This window comes from Brassica rapa, chromosome A06 (genome assembly GCF_000309985.2).
Source record: "Brassica rapa cultivar Chiifu-401-42 chromosome A06, CAAS_Brap_v3.01, whole genome shotgun sequence".
NCBI classification, from domain to species: Eukaryota; Viridiplantae; Streptophyta; class Magnoliopsida; order Brassicales; family Brassicaceae; genus Brassica; species Brassica rapa.
In genome coordinates, this window is record NC_024800.2 from 20,766,930 (window position 1) to 20,782,917 (window position 15,988).

The 15,988-nt window shown below is 33.7% G+C and overlaps 2 protein-coding genes and 1 long non-coding RNA gene across 3 annotated transcripts; 1 reads left to right on the forward strand and 2 right to left on the reverse strand.

Moving 5' to 3' along the window:
- Nucleotides 1-1,371: 1,371 nt before the first annotated feature.
- On the reverse strand, nucleotides 1,372-3,064 carry LOC103874092 (tropomyosin alpha-1 chain). Its single transcript, XM_009152505.3, has 3 exons — nucleotides 2,828-3,064; nucleotides 1,805-2,536; nucleotides 1,372-1,729 (listed from the first exon to the last, which is right to left on the reverse strand). The coding sequence occupies exons 2-3, from the start codon at nucleotides 2,518-2,520 to the stop codon at nucleotides 1,555-1,557; spliced, it is 891 nt and encodes a 296-aa protein (XP_009150753.1). The 5' UTR covers nucleotides 2,521-2,536; nucleotides 2,828-3,064; the 3' UTR covers nucleotides 1,372-1,554.
- A 195-nt stretch (nucleotides 3,065-3,259) lies between these two features.
- LOC103874093 (SEC1 family transport protein SLY1) lies at nucleotides 3,260-5,738 on the reverse strand. Its single transcript, XM_009152507.2, has 2 exons — nucleotides 5,497-5,738; nucleotides 3,260-5,263 (listed from the first exon to the last, which is right to left on the reverse strand). The coding sequence occupies exons 1-2, from the start codon at nucleotides 5,525-5,527 to the stop codon at nucleotides 3,420-3,422; spliced, it is 1,875 nt and encodes a 624-aa protein (XP_009150755.2). The 5' UTR covers nucleotides 5,528-5,738; the 3' UTR covers nucleotides 3,260-3,419.
- Nucleotides 5,739-5,965: 227 nt separating this feature from the next.
- On the forward strand, nucleotides 5,966-15,181 carry LOC117126187. The gene is made up of 2 exons (XR_004448646.1): nucleotides 5,966-6,644; nucleotides 7,010-15,181. It is a non-coding gene; the product is annotated as an uncharacterized LOC117126187 (long non-coding RNA).
- Nucleotides 15,182-15,988: the final 807 nt, after the last annotated feature.

Consider the following 15,988-nt stretch of genomic DNA (forward strand, 5'->3'; position numbering starts at 1 on the left):
ATCATGTGGTTAAAAACGCTCCAGCTGTAAATTTATGACTTCAAATACCACTTTATTCAGCTGACACAGTTTTGCTTTCTGCCGCGTCAGAATTGACAGCAAAAGCTTTCATCATTACAGAGGGGTAAAATTGTCTACTCAGCTTAAATACTATATACCATACCATTAACATCAATCAGTGTGTAGTTAGCAAATATAGACTTCCGTTGGATATATTTAACTAATTGTCTCTAAAAAGAAACAAGAAGAAGACAAGGTACAATACAAGAAAAAGAAAGAGCCAAGAGAAATAAGAAGAGGCTTAAGTGTGAAAGGTCCATTGTCTTGAAATCATAAGACTCACCCATGTGGCTACTATCCAAACACCACCAGCAACACCAACTAAGCTAAGAGTGCCATAACATATAAGCAGACATATATTCTCCACCATGAAATATGAGCCACCGATTTGATTTTTATTTCTTTGGATAACCCTAAAGTGGGGAAGTTAATTCCCCATGTTCTAAGGCCACAAAGAACAAGAATGATTTCGACATCTTTGTCTCTCTTTCTTTCGGTTTCCAAGTCACATGTGACTATTTTGATTTTCTTGAGCTTCACTAAACAAGAGCCTGATAAATGTCATTGTCATAAGTCCCTACCCACAAGAAGTGAATGTATGCTCCTTCTAACATACATAAAATAAACTAAACAAATCTGTAAGAGCCTAAAATCGACGCATCCCCACATGGTCTGTTGATTGAAAATGACAATAGACGATCAAGAAGATGACTTACATATAGAAGAGAAGGTAACTGCCGGTTCTTAAGTCATGTTTCTGGAAGAATTCATTTTTCTTGTTACAACCATTCATCACAAAGTTCAAAGTTAGTTTAAGTTGTGTTTTTATACACTCACAAAGTGCTTATGTTTCAGAAAAAAACTTGTAACAACAAAAAGATTGCAGCGAATGTATGAAAACAGAAGTTCTGAGGGAGATGCAGATAAAATGAGCTAAAGCATATGCATGTTGACAAAAGATGGTGATTTTTTTCACATGTTCTAACCAATAGAAAATTTGTCCAATCAATATATTAAAGATATCTCATGTTTTTGCACCCAATGACATGACATATACCAAGTACTTTTTCACAAAAAACTTTCGAGGTAAACTTCTCTGTTGTTAACATAAAGTTCCTCAGGTTGCCCATCTACCATGCTCATCAGCTGTCTTTGTAGCTCGGCGACATCAGCTTGTATTACATAGTCAACACTGTCAGAATAAGCAATTCCTGGATGGAAGTGGAAGATGAACTTCCTTATAACCACACCAAGATCCATATATAGACAGTCCAGTTATGTGTTCGAAAACTAGTTGATGAAAGATAAAAGAGTCAAAAGAAAGTTCAAACTCTGGGGGCTTATCTTTGCTTTTGCATAAGCCTTAATAAATTTACAGATAAAAGTCACAAGAATGTTCTCTCTGAAACAAAGGCCAAATAGAGTAAGAAGCTTTGCAACAATCTGACGAGCCAAAAACAAGAGATGAGCCAAAAAAAGATATAAGCAAACTGTTCAGATGTTGGATCCACTTAAAGCCATAACTTTGCATTGTTCATTCAAAGCTAGAAGCTGAGCCTCTTTCTTATCAAGAAGTGCCGCCAGCTTCACATTCTCTTCCATCAGTTTCTGAACTTCAACCTCCTTCTGCGCCTTCTCCCCCTCTAGTTGTGTCGTCTTTGTCACCAACCTGTTTCACCATCACAAGCTAATGATGTTTTTAGCTACACACAAAGGCTGTAATAAATAAGATGACGAAACAAACCGTTCAAAAAGCTCCTCGATGGTTTTGAATTGCCTCTCAGAAGAAAGAAGCGTTTCTCTGACATTAGTAAAAGTACTGACATAGTTTTTAAGAGACTCGAACTCTCTCTTCACACGACACAGCTCCTCTTCATTCTCAACAGCCTTTTCCCTCTGTCTCATCGTCTCTTCAACCAGCTCCTCAATTCTTTCCCTCATTTCGCTCAGGACACCATTAGTCCCGTGAGCAAATCTCTCCATCTCCTGTAGCTTCACAGACAGATTCTCGATCTGAACCGTCTTCCTGCTAAGTTCCTCCTCTCCCAAAAGCGCCATCTCCTTCTGCACAGCCGTCTCGGACTCCGCTTCTGTGACTCTCCTAACGAGAGACTCAAGCACCCCAGTAACCATCTCTATGGACTGGAGCATCTCATCCTCTATACACGAGGATGAACCACCGTCTTTCTCATATTCCATCTGAGGTAGATCAGGAATGGACAAGACTCTAGCTTTTGATCTCAAGTACCGCAACATTGTTGCAGTTGCTCTCACCCTACTTGAAAGAACGCCTAACTCTTTTCTGGCGTCTTCTTCTGAACCAAAGTCAAGGTAAGCCTTGACATCCAAAAGCTCAGCTTCTAAACTATCTACCTGAAACCGACGAGATTCCAATTCAGTCTTACATATCTCAGTGGCTTCATCTTGTGCAGATGCGTTAGTATCTTCTTTACAAGCCATCACCAGCCTCTTTAAACTGTAATAAGTCAGAAAAAAAAACAGCTTTATAACCAAAACCAAAAACAAATAGCCTTGCAGATTCCTAAAAAAATGTCTTAACTCTATCCTAGACCGATCATTTGCCTGTCTGAAACAAAAGGATATATAGGCAATGGCTACGTTTCAGAAAATGATGATTGGCTATCAACACAACGAGGATCAAGAAAACGTATAAGCAATGGTTAAATCGAATCCATCCTACAGAAATTTAAATCGATCTAAAAGATTATGAAATGATTATACGAAAAGTAAAAAAAAGGATCCTCACAATTCGAGATCATAAGGTTGGAGACTGGCTCCAGGTGATTGATTGATTGATTCGAGGAACGAATCAGAGGCAAAGAGGAAGTTGATGATTTTCCGAAGAGAGCGGGTGAGATGGAAGGCAGAGACGAAGACAATCTTACAAAAAGGACACCACCTGCTTTTGCTTTTGCTTTTGTTTGGTTTCCTCCTCCCTACTTTATTTTATTTTGATTTTCTTTTTTTAATAATGGATTCTTTGCTTTTTTGGGAAAACTATCATTGATTGGTTTCTGCAAAAATCATTGAAAAATCTTTAACTAATTAAATAAAATTTCAAATTTATAAACAAGAAATAATGTGAATTTAGTTTTTATTTTATTTTACTAATTTACTGTAATGTCTTCTTTGTTTTTTTTTCCTTCGTATAATGTTTTCTTTTTTTTTCATGATAACATTGATTGAAAAAATAATTGAAAATTCTAAAATTTAGTCTGATATAGCAAGTTTTTATAATGAATCTAAATCCGGATTAAAAGACTATTAAAATATAAAAGCATTCAAGAGATTTGTTTAACAAAACAGAAAAACTCTCACAAGAAGAAAAACTCTCAAGCTCAGTGACCAGACGAAGAGGACGAAGCGACCGGACCTCCCAAACCCATCTTTTTACCCAAAAGCCCAAGCTGTTCCACCAACTCACTCCCAGTAAGAATCTCTGTTGCTCCGTAAATAACGTTTTTCACCGTTAACTGTCTCTGTGTCAGCTCCTGCAAACTCCCATACTCAACGTAGTTCCCTCCACCGATCATGAACACCATTGCTTCTCTAAACGGTCCCTTCACATGGCTACCACCACCTGAGCTAGGCTTTGGAGCTCTCGGGTCAAGCAGAAGGTAAGAATCGAACTCTGGGTTCGGTTTCCCTTCAGTTAAAGCTTCAACGGTTCGAGTCACCGCCAATTGTTGATCACTGGATAAAAGATTCTTGACTCCTGCAGTGACCGCGCTTATGGATTGCCCGTAAAGCTTCTCAGCCCAGTCTACAATGTTGCTTCTGCTTGCTGAGTTCGCTGAAGCTGCAAGAGACACGTTCAAGGATTTGATCTTCTTCACGTACTGAAACGCGCTTGTGTCAGCTCCAGCTTCGTTCAGTGCGGCTTCCACGGACTCAACTTCTGATTGGTTTATGGTTTCCGTGGAGATCAAGTACATGATTGCGAACCTGAGCTTGTCCATCTTTGTACCTTTGCCTTTAAGAGCAGCCATAAGTTCAGCTCTGTCGATTCCGCCTCTCATCATCATGTCACTCTCTTTCTTCGTGAAAGCATCGATAGATCTCTCCTTGATCTGTCCTAAGAGCGCGGTTGCGATGTTGGTGTGCTTGTCAATCACCTGCTTCCTCTCGGTTAACTCCGGGAGAGAGTTCACAGCGTTCATGAGATGCTTTGTGTTCCCAATCAAATCCGTCCCATCAAACTCAGCACCACTCCCACCACCGGTTCTCTTGTTAACCTCTTCAACATCTCTCTTGTACTTGTTCAACTGAGTCTCAATCTCCACAGCCACTTCTGGAAACTCCAGAGAGCTGTTAGCCGACCAGAACGGGTCAGAACTGTCGAGCTCAAACGACTTCATCCCTCCTTTCTCTCCCTGCACGTTCAACCTGTTGAGCTTCAACCCAAGAACGTCGTGAACAAGAGGCCTGTACCTAAAATCATGCTGAATCCCAACCGAAAGCTCAAAGTTCCTGTCGAAAATACACAAGAGAGGACGCTGAAAGGAGCTCATGAAACCACCTCCTTCAGCAAACATATTGTTCTTAGACAAAAGATGATCCCTCAGCTTCTGATCCAACAAAGAGGCCACCATCTCCGCAGGCCCACCACCACTAGGACACCTAATAACAGGCACAACACCAAGCGTCACCAACACACAAAACAACCCATTAACAACCCTCTCGATAATGGCCTCGATATCCTTCTCCACAGCCTTGGGATCATTCAACTGAACATAAGTATTCTGCTGAGCCAAGGAGAACAAGTTATCCTCCAAAGTCACAAACTCCAGATACTGATCATACACTTTAGAGACTTTCTCAACGGAACCCGACTTGAGGGTCCCCGAAGCGAGGTCCTCGAGAAGCGGACGAGGGATGGAGGAGGAGAAGTTGAGATGGAAGGTGTCGTAGAGAGCCTGGGAAGCGTCGGATATGATCCTGTGGATGTTGGAGTGAGTGGGCTGAACGAAGTAGACGGCGGGGACGTCGCGGACGGTTTTGCGGTCTTTGTCAATGAGGAAGTAGAGGGTGACTCCGTGTTTACGGAGATCCTTGACGTGGATCAAAGGGGATAGGATGTTTTGGCAGAACTTGTCGTAGATCAAGATCTTGTAGACTTCCTCGTTTGCGGTTCCGCTTTGTTTCAGAGGTTGGTTCAGATTCAGCATCCGGATTATACATTCTGTAACAAACCACACAGATCAAAGATCCATAAGTATCTTCACTTCTAGATTCCTATACACAAAGTTTTAGCCTAATCTAATTTTACAGTGATGATGAGATCATATTAAGAGATAGACAACTAATCGCCGAAACTGAGATCGTTCAAAGAGATTCAAAATAAAATCATTAGCTTCTTCATTTCCAGATTCATCAGCCTAATCTATTCAATAGTGATAAGAAAGAGAGAGTTACCTGTTTGTTTCTGGCGGAGATTGAGAGCCATGGAAGCTTGAGATCTGGTGGATTGGAAGAAGAAGAAACTTGTGTATCGTATTAATCTACCTTTGCGAAACTCAGATCGAGATACATGTGATTCGACGATTTGGATCTTAGTAGAAACTTATTAGGTGATGGAAGCAGAAGAAACGCGTCTCTCGACAGAGAAGGAAAAAAAAAGCAAAACGGTAGAGAGGAGAACGACGAAAGAACATTTGGGTCTAATGGGCCTGATATACTTTATAGGCCCAGACAGTTAAGATTGCGGTATAATGATCGGTTACTACAGCGGTTAGCGAGGCAACCATACAGTCAATGTCTGCGAGATCAAAGCATGGCATACGAGAACAAAAACAAATCCTTTCTCTTCTCATTCAGAACACATTCTCCAGTACCAAAAGGCCATCCATATATATCAGCCCTTGAAGATCCTTTTTGGATTGCTTCCATGTTTGATGAGTACGATGCTATAGTCATAAGTGGTACTTTCGATATTAAACCAAGACCTGAGAATTCTAACATACTAAAGGAGATTTCTCTCCCTTCTCAGACCTCCACGTCATCATTATGCCGAAATTTTCAGAAACTAGATCGACTTTCATCTCCCTGTAATGTAATTGAGATGCTTAACTCAACCGAGCTTTTATGTGATTATTCAATCGACCTCTTCTTCGCATCCCACAGTACGTGAACTTAACCGACTATTTTTTCATTGTCAAACTCTAGGCGTTTCGCTTCTTCTCCTTCTAGATTCGTCTGAGAAACAAACATATCCAGTTATGTCATTCAATCCACCACGCCTAATACTTAAGCTTCAATTCCTAGAAGATTCAGTGAATTAGTATATATACGATGGTGATGAAGAAGGCGTATGCGGCTCGCTTGCAATCCCGGTAGATTAAAAATATCATCCATTACAGAAAGAAGGATGATGAATTCTAGAGCTGCGGAATCACTGTTCTTTTTACGCTCAGAGGCGGTGACACCAATGACCGCCACAATCAGGAACCTCTAGCAAGAGGTTAAGAGCTTCCATGGTAGCTTTTCCTCTAGTCTCAAAACCGCCGTAAATGGACCGCGCCGATTGTATCTTAAGTGGTTCTTTTATATGCATAAACCAAAAGGTAACAGTAACACTACCAGTATTTCCTTATAACTCATATGGATTTTTAATCTGCAATATTCTGCTCTAGATTTAATTTCTTATAATTGTCTATATTGATATTGGATTAGAGTTCAGTCACAGCAAAACAGATTTGCTGGTTTAGTTGCTTATCTTGCTGAGAAACTTTTGGTAGTTCAGTTTATAGACATGAAGATCTCTGGAAACATTAGTGCAAACCTTAAAGCTTGCAAATGGTAGATGTCATATAGAGGAGCTCTCCCATAAAATTAGCAGAATAATAACTGATCAATAAACATAAATCTGACTCTAAAGAAAAATGGAAGAAGAAGAAGCTTACTAATAATTGATTCATTTTTTATGCAGCATTGATACTGACTTCACAAGAGAAGACATGAAGAACTGTTACCATCATCTCCAGAGGATCCAAGACTCTGTTACCATCATCTCTAACAGTCTCATAATGCATTCAAACTAGAGTAAGCTCCAGTGAAGCCACCAATGTGCTAAAATGCTTCTTAAAATAGTGAGGTACACTCTTGAAAAATTGCAAGCGTGTCTAGATATTAAAGTCCATTGTTATGTGAGTGAGGACACTGATTTCTTTTCTTTTTTCTAATGGTCCAGGAACATCATTGAGCAACCAAGTGAAGGGAAATACAAAACACATAGAAACTGACTTCAACATATTTACTGTAAATCTAAAACAAGTAGAAATCAAAATCTACACATTACTATAATTCTAAAAACTTGTAGAAACTGATTTCTACAGATTAACTGTATTCTACGGATAAGAAATCAATTCCTAAAAGTATGGAAACAAAATATTTTTGGAATATTCACTTTCATATTTTTGAAACAATCGATTTTAAGAAAAAAAAACAAAAAAAAAAACAAAAACAAAACGTGGTAACCTTCTTCTCACGCTGTTTTCTATATTCCATTGATTGTTCATAAAAATTTCACGAAATTTTACATTATTTCTACTAAATCAGTGTGAAATTGAGTGATTTAGGGTTTATGAACTTGAGACTTTGATTTTCTCCCCCTTTGTTTGTGAAGGAGATGAGAAATTATGGGTTTCATCCCAAAGAAATCAAGTTTAAAGAGTTGAAATCGTGTTTGATCGGTTCAAATCAAGTGGGAATCAAACCGGATATAACCGAAGAAAATCAGGAAATCGATTTGGAATACTTACTTGGGCACGAGATCGATCGGTCTATAATTCGAGATTGATCGATCTGTATGAAATCGATATTTGCCGATCGAGTGAAATGGACCAGGTCGATCAGTATATGCTCCGCGTTTTTTTGTTATGCATAATGATCATGATCGATCGATCTGTTTGACCTTGTAATTTCGGATAGATCGATCCCGCTTGATCGAACCAATTATTTATTATATTTAAAAATTACAATTTTAAGGGTATTATTGCCATTTTGAAAATAATTAGCCTAATGAGACATAAAGTATATGAGATTAATTTAAAAGGACATAATTATCCTTTTTTTGCTCTAAAAAATAATTTTCCCAATAAATTTTAGTTAGGTTTTATATCAATTTTGATTAGGATTTTCCAGGTATGTACTTATCACTCTTATTACAAGAACTCTCAAATATCAATATCTTAATTCAGCCTAGTTCACCGCAATTTACACAAAATCTGTATGCTTATGAACTCAATGCGTACAACTGTGTTCATAATTTTACTTGTTTTTAATACGTGAACTCGAGTTTTATAGTTACAAAAAAAATTAGAGTGAAGATTTGTTATTATTATTATTGTTATTATTATTATTATTATTATAGGTTGGGTTGATACTTGATAGTTGATAGGGACAGCGAGAAGGGAAAATGAGAAATGATTGATTACCGTAAGAAAAAAAAATTAAAGCAGCTTTGATGTGGTGTTGATTTGGATAAAAGGGAAGTTTGTTTGTGTACGTGTATGTGTATGTGCACACAACATAAAAAACACTAGGCGGTTGCAAAAAAAAAAAAAAAAAAAAAAAAAAACACTAGGCATGGTACGGATCGGATATCCGGGTTTTTGAAAATATTTGTGATTTGTTTTGTATGTCACAGATATCTAATTTTTCGATTTGCTTTGCTTCAGAAAAATATGGATATTCGGGAAAACGGATATCCGGAAAATAAATATATATTTGCGGATATTTACGAATATTTACGGATATCTCATATGTTTTGATTAATACAGATAATCTTAAAAGCTTATACAAATTTGTTTTGTAAAATCTTTTTTTTTGCATGATATATATGATAAAAATTAAAAGAAGTAGTAAATCTACATATTTTGTAAATTTTTTGAACTTAGTTAACAATTATAATAACACAAAACTTAAAAAAAACATTATAATTGTCATAAATGTGTTTTTTCCTTTTATGTAATACTTTTATATAAGTAATAATGTGAATAGAATTTATCAAATCATATGTTAGAATAATAATTATATAATTTTATACAATAAAAACTTTAAATATAATCAAGATATACTTGTATTTATATATTGTCGGATCGGATCGAATATCCGCTTCCCAAAATTTTAATATTTGTAGTTTGCTTCAATTTTGACGGATATTAATTTTTAATATTTGCTTTGATTCGAAAGTTTATGGATATCCAGAATTTTCAGATCGAATCGAATCAAATTTAACGGATAAAATGTCCAACCCTACAAAACCCCTTTTCATATTATCCCATCGCAAAGCATTGATCTGTCTTCTGTTATATTATTGATGTTGACCATTTATCATTCCAAATAAAGACCCCTGATTTTGAAATATGTTACTGATTTTAGTTGGAAAGTATAAAACTGGCGGATTTTTGTAATATTTTCTGAACCTTACATATGCTTTTGTGGAAATATTCAATAAATAAACTTTGAACTTTTATGTTTTTCAGTTTGTCACCAACTTTTAATTTTTTCTAAAGGATCCCTTAAAAATTTTAAAACCACTAAATATGTTTTTTTTAATTAAAGATATTTTTGACAGATATTTTTAAAAGATATTTTTTGGTCACCAACTTTTATATTTTCAGCTTGCTCATATTGGTGTTTTTACTGGTATTAGTTAAAGATTTATTGGTTAGAAAATACAATAATGCAGTTTAAACATTTTTAACAATCTATTCTATTAAAAGGGAAGCAGTCTTAATAAATCTACTTATAAAGGTTGTTTGGACCCTTTCATTTAACTAATAGTATTAAATATAGATGGTTTACCTTATATTTTGCCTACCAATATCTTACCATATTTTACTCGGTCAAAATGTATTGTCCTTTTACTCATTAGACTAGGTAAAGACCTGCGCCTTGCGCAGGATGATACTTTTAGGTATATAATTAAATTTGCCATACATTTTCGGAAGCTTTGAGTTATGAATTATATTTTAGTATCACATTGTGGGACTATACATTGATATAGACCATGATTTGTGCGAAATTAATTAGGTTCAGAAGAAATAATAAGATGATAAGCTGAAAAACTAATGGTCTGGTTTTATCTATGTCAAAAATAAATAAATAGTGACTCTATTTTATCTAACTCATTTGTCGACAGTATCAACAAACTTGTTTCATCTTCAATATTGAGTTGAAAAGAGTTAAAAAAATTTCGGCTAAACGAAACATGCTCCCTTTAGACAAATTCTCGAGATTCTTATCCAACCAATAATTTTTCCTTTCTATCTCCTCCTCTGAGATTTTTATCCAATTCAGATTCCTATCAAACCAATTTATGTTTTAAATTATCTGTGCATGTCCTTCTCTTCACTTCGTGATCCATATAGAATAGTTGTAATCTGTAGTTTCAATAATAGACGATTTCAAAACATCGTGATCTGGAAGCAGAACTGATTTCTTTCAATGAAACGTAACAGAAGAGAAAACGTATGAGTGCACTGAGATTGTTAGAAGTTTGAACTAATAGCTTCTCCAAACAATATTCAAAATCAGTTAAGGTAATATTTGATTTTCTTTCACATTATTTTCTCCTAATAAACTAAATTATCTCATACTCCTTAAAATAAAAACCAGTAAATATAATATTATAGTTATGGGTAAAATATTTACATTGTATTCGAAATTGCCCTAGGTGTGAATTAGATGGTAAATCTACGCCTAGCGAGTTACGAAATAATCAGAAATAAATTAAAGAGTTTTCGGATAATAATTTATGAATGAATTGATGTATTTTCATATATTTATAAATAAAAGATCAAAAATAAAACTATTGAACCAATTTTACTGTAATTTAAATAATATAATATTCCATTATAAGAATAATACATGCAAATGACATTAACATATTAATAAATGTATGAAAAACTATTAGTACAGTTTAATTATTTAATTGGGCCGCTAACAATTGCTCAGTTGGGCTTATAGAAAAGAACTGAAAAAAGTTTTTAGTAGCACGTGATCTTCTTCTTCCTTGCTGATTAAACATCATTACATATTCTCTTTTGCTTTTTTATCTGCAAATCGAATCTCAGAAACTGAAATTAGCACATTGAAGAGGAAAAGTTTCGAAATTAAACTCAGGCTTTGAATAATGAACACTTACATAGGAGATCAGTTGACATACTCAAGGTCCCTTAGTTCATACACCTAATTTTCTCTGATTCATGAAGCTCAAAATTTCCAGAATTGCTTGGGGATTGAGGAAAATCAAACCTGGGTTTCAAAAGACGACAATGAACAGCAACATCAATCCGCCGGAGACATAAACATTAGTTCTTGGATCGAGAAAAAACATAGAAAATCTACTTTTTCCAGGAAATAATTAAGAGTGAAAATTTTATTTTCTCTTCTCCACTAAATGACAACCTCGTGTGAAAAGTTGATACTCTACCTAAACAGATAGCGAAGACTTGTGCACATAAACAGATAGCGAAGACTTGTGCACATTGTTTTGCGATCATGTTTTTCAAAAGAACGATCTTATGTTATAAGTTTATAACACACTAACAAAAATATGTAATTATGAGTCTCAATGGCAATTGTTGTAAATTCTCTAGTAATTAAAGGTGTTTTAATTAAGATTGCTCAGGAGAGCTGTGGTGTTGCCACGTATGCAAAATGGCAAATTTGTTATTAATTTACTAAATCAAGGTTACTCATTAAAAATGTTTCTTGATTAATAAGAAAGGGATGTCGCATATGTTTTAATATTCTCTAATTACATCGCATGTGGTTTAAAGTGGTTTAATGTCGGTCCTATAATTTAATGGTTAAACAATTTGAAAATCCTTAACGTGGTGTACCTACCGGACTTATATATTAATGGTTTAACAATATGAAAATCCTCTTTCAATGTTTTCACTCATTCATATTAGAACCATGACAGTATTCTTGAGGTAGACCACTATAATTTTCACCCGATCATACCACCTTATTCATCTCAAAAATGTAATATACAAACTATGAGATATCATAACATCATAACATCATAACATATTATTAAAACTATTTTCTATACTATCCTCGCATCTCCCTCAAAAAATTAAAGACCAAAATTTTCCTTAACCTACTTTAATTGGATTAAATATTATTAATTTTAAAAGTAAATTGTAATTGCTGTATACCCCCATAATATTCCTTATTCCACAAACTAACATATCTAATTAAATCTGATCTTGCCTAAATCGTAACCAACAATCTGAAAAAAAAATTATTTCGAATATGCTAATTTCATATATTGTTCAAATCTTTTTCTTAATAATATATTGTAGATACGATTTTAAGTTCCTAAATCTACAAATATTTAAATTGCTTCGTCTACAAGTTTATCTAATACCACAATTAATTATTATTTTCCTTATACATATATAATTTTCGCTAACCTATTTTAATTGGATTAACATTAACTCTTTTAAATTTAAAAGTTAGATTCTAATTGCTTGATACTCGCATAATATTCCTTATCATATAACGAGCTTTTAAATCTAAAATAAATAAAAAAATAAACTTACAATAGGTGAGTAATAAAAAATAATATTGTCATATCAATTGATTTTTTTTTATTACTATTTTTTTTTATTTTCTTCGAATGACATGATAAAAAAAGTTCATCAAACTCTAAGGAATCACATGTTTATTCAATTTTATGTAATATTAATAAGTATATAAGTAATTTAATCAAATATTTTTAAAAATGTTATCATATTTTTAAGGATTTATCAGATGACCATGTATAGCGCGTTAATAGCAAAGTTTTTGGATTTTTACCGTATTTTTACCATACTTTGTTTCATTAATACAAACCGGACTATATACGGGTCAATGGATCTATCGGTTCGACCACAAGTCTGGATCCGATATGAAAACACTATTTGAAACTCAAAAATTATAATATAACAACTTTTAAATTATTTTTTTTTACTAAAAAGTTCTAAATTCATTCACAATTTATCAAATGGTCAATAATAAATACCCGCGTTTTCCAAGCGCGTGTCAAAATCTAGGGTTCTTATCAACAAAATCCCAGTACAATCACAAAAGAACAAAGCTTTTATCTTTCGATTCACAAAAAAGATGCTTAAATAGTTTTTACGTTTTTACCGACTTTTATCAGATTTTTATATATAAGGCTTTAACAAAATTCAGACCAGATTTATATGAATCACCTGATTTACTTCTGAGACTGTAGGTTTGGTTCGGGTATGAAAACACTGGTATAACTATTAAATTTTTTACAATATATATACTATTAGATTAGCCCAAAATCTGCCAAGTAAAATTTTTGTCTCATCAACTCAACAAATATAACTCCTACAAAATACACACAAAATGCAACGATGACGTTGTAACATAAGAATACACATATAAAATCTAAAATAAACTATTTGATAAATTATATAATTTTAAACTAAAATTCTTTTACTTTTTCGATATAATAACACTTTATAACTTAATAATATACTTCAAAACATCAAAACCAAAATAATAATTCATATCAAACAGTATTCTTAATCGAAAAAAATCCGCGCTTTTGAAGCGCGGGTCAAAATCTAGTTAGTGTTAAAGGTTTGTTTATTTTCAAAATTTTAATTTTGATATATATATATATCCTTTTCGGAAATAGTACTTGTAAACTAAAACGTTTATCAATTTCAAATTCATAAATAAAATATATGAACCATATATTTTATTTTCTTGATCCTTCAAACCACCATTTCATTTGAATCTCCATGTGCATAACTATCTTCCACTCCTAGCAAGCAGAAGATAGGCTGACAAAAAAAAAGCAAAGAGAAGATATATATATATATATATATATATATATGACAAAGTAATATCAAAATGCTTGAAAAGAGGAATGATCAAGTGACAGGATGGTGAGGTAGAGAACTCGTTAATTTCTAGCTATTTGTAATAGTCTTCGGCGTATTTGTGATTTACTTCGTATTTTACGGATCCGATTTGCTTTGCTTCACAAAAATATAAATATTCAGTTTTTCTGATATCCGAATATTCACGGATATTTATGGATACTTCATCGACTATGTTCAATACAAGTAAATTAAAAAAAAACACCCATTTATTTTTTAGAAATACCTTTTAACATAATAAAAATATAAATTAAAAAATTAATGAACTATATGTTTTATAAATTTTTAAAATTAATAATTTTCTTCAAAACAAATATTTTTATAAAATTTGTAGTTTTGTATAAAGATTTTATATTTTTTTTTTAATTTAAAACTTTTATAAGCAACTTTAAAAATAAAATTTAATAAATTATATGTTAAATAATAATTATATGATATTATATATTTAATCCTTTATATTTAATTGTAGATATATATCTATTTGTATAAAAGTTGGAGCAGATCGGATATCTGTCTCTAAATGTTTTAGTATTTGCCTTGCTTCGAAGACTTACGGATATCTGGATTTTTCGGATAGAATCAAGGTGAATAACTAATAGAATCAAATTTAACAGATAAAATGCTCACCCTTAATTTGTAATATAAAATATAATATATGTATACCCTCCGTTTCGATTTAGTTGTCGTTGTAGGAAAAAAAAGTTGTTTCAAAATAAGTGTCGTTTTAGAGTTTCAATTTAAAATTTGTTCATAAGATTCTCCAATTTATTTTTCTATTGGTTAAAATATATGATACGCTCTAAATTAGGGAAAGATCACTCAGCCAGACTAAGGGGATATAAACTCACTAAAAGGGAGAACTGGTGGATTGAATGGTGACACAAGAGGTGCGGAAAGTCTCTTGATACTACCAGACTTCTGTTGTTGCTTGATGTGACGCACAAGTTCAACAAAATAAGGGTTTCTAAAAGTTGCTTGATATGACGCACAAGTCCAACAAAATAGAGAATGTTTACTTAGAGAAAACTCAACAAGAAACAAGAAGTGTTCTACAAAGAACAAAGAGAAAAACTCATAAAAGGGGAAAAATCATTGTCTTATTCATCGAATGAGATTACATATTTATAGTAGAAATGATCAAAGAAAGACATAAAGAAATTATGGAAAACTAGAAACTTAGAAAACATAAACAAAGACTAAGACTAAAGACTTTTGTAGAACCGAGATATTGAATTTTGACTTGACTTTGAAGAAACCAATGCAACCCACGACCAGGACTTCTTTGTTGACTCTGTTCAGATATTTCTTGATAAGAATGAGTTTGAAATGGACTGAAGAAAGGGCTGGTCGAATTTGGCAAAAAACAAACTCGTATTGCACTTTTTATGAACTTTTCCTTGGGCTGAACAAGACCCATTTCGCTCAGCAGCTAAACCAGCTCCATCTTCAGTGTCACTTAGCTTACTCAGCTCTAAAATAGTGTTACTTAGCTCATCCAGTTCCAAAGTAGTGTCACTTAGCTCATCCAGCTCATCTACTCTCACTTCAGCTGGTTCCAGCTCGTCCACACTCTGTTTCAGCTGGTCCTCAGTCTCATCAGTTAGTTTTAGATCAGTATGCTCACCATTAATCCATCATGGTTTGTCTTTTGTTGAAGAATCATCTGGCTCAGCCATGGTCGCATCATCCTGGCCCAGGTCTATGGTCCGAGGTGCATCATTCCCTCATTCCTGAAAAAAATTTGACCTCAAATCCAATTTACCTGTATCAAAAGAAAATAAATCAGACAAAAAATTTTTAAAAAACATGTAAAATTTAGGGAAGGAAAATTGTAGACAGCAACTTCTTTGGAGTTTTGAAGCCATTTTTCTTGAGTACATGCATCTCCAAATCTCAGGTTGATAAGTATGGTCTATGCTTTTGTTCTTTACATTTATTTGAGACTAGACATGTTTATCCTGGACACTCAAAACATAAACTAGAATACCATG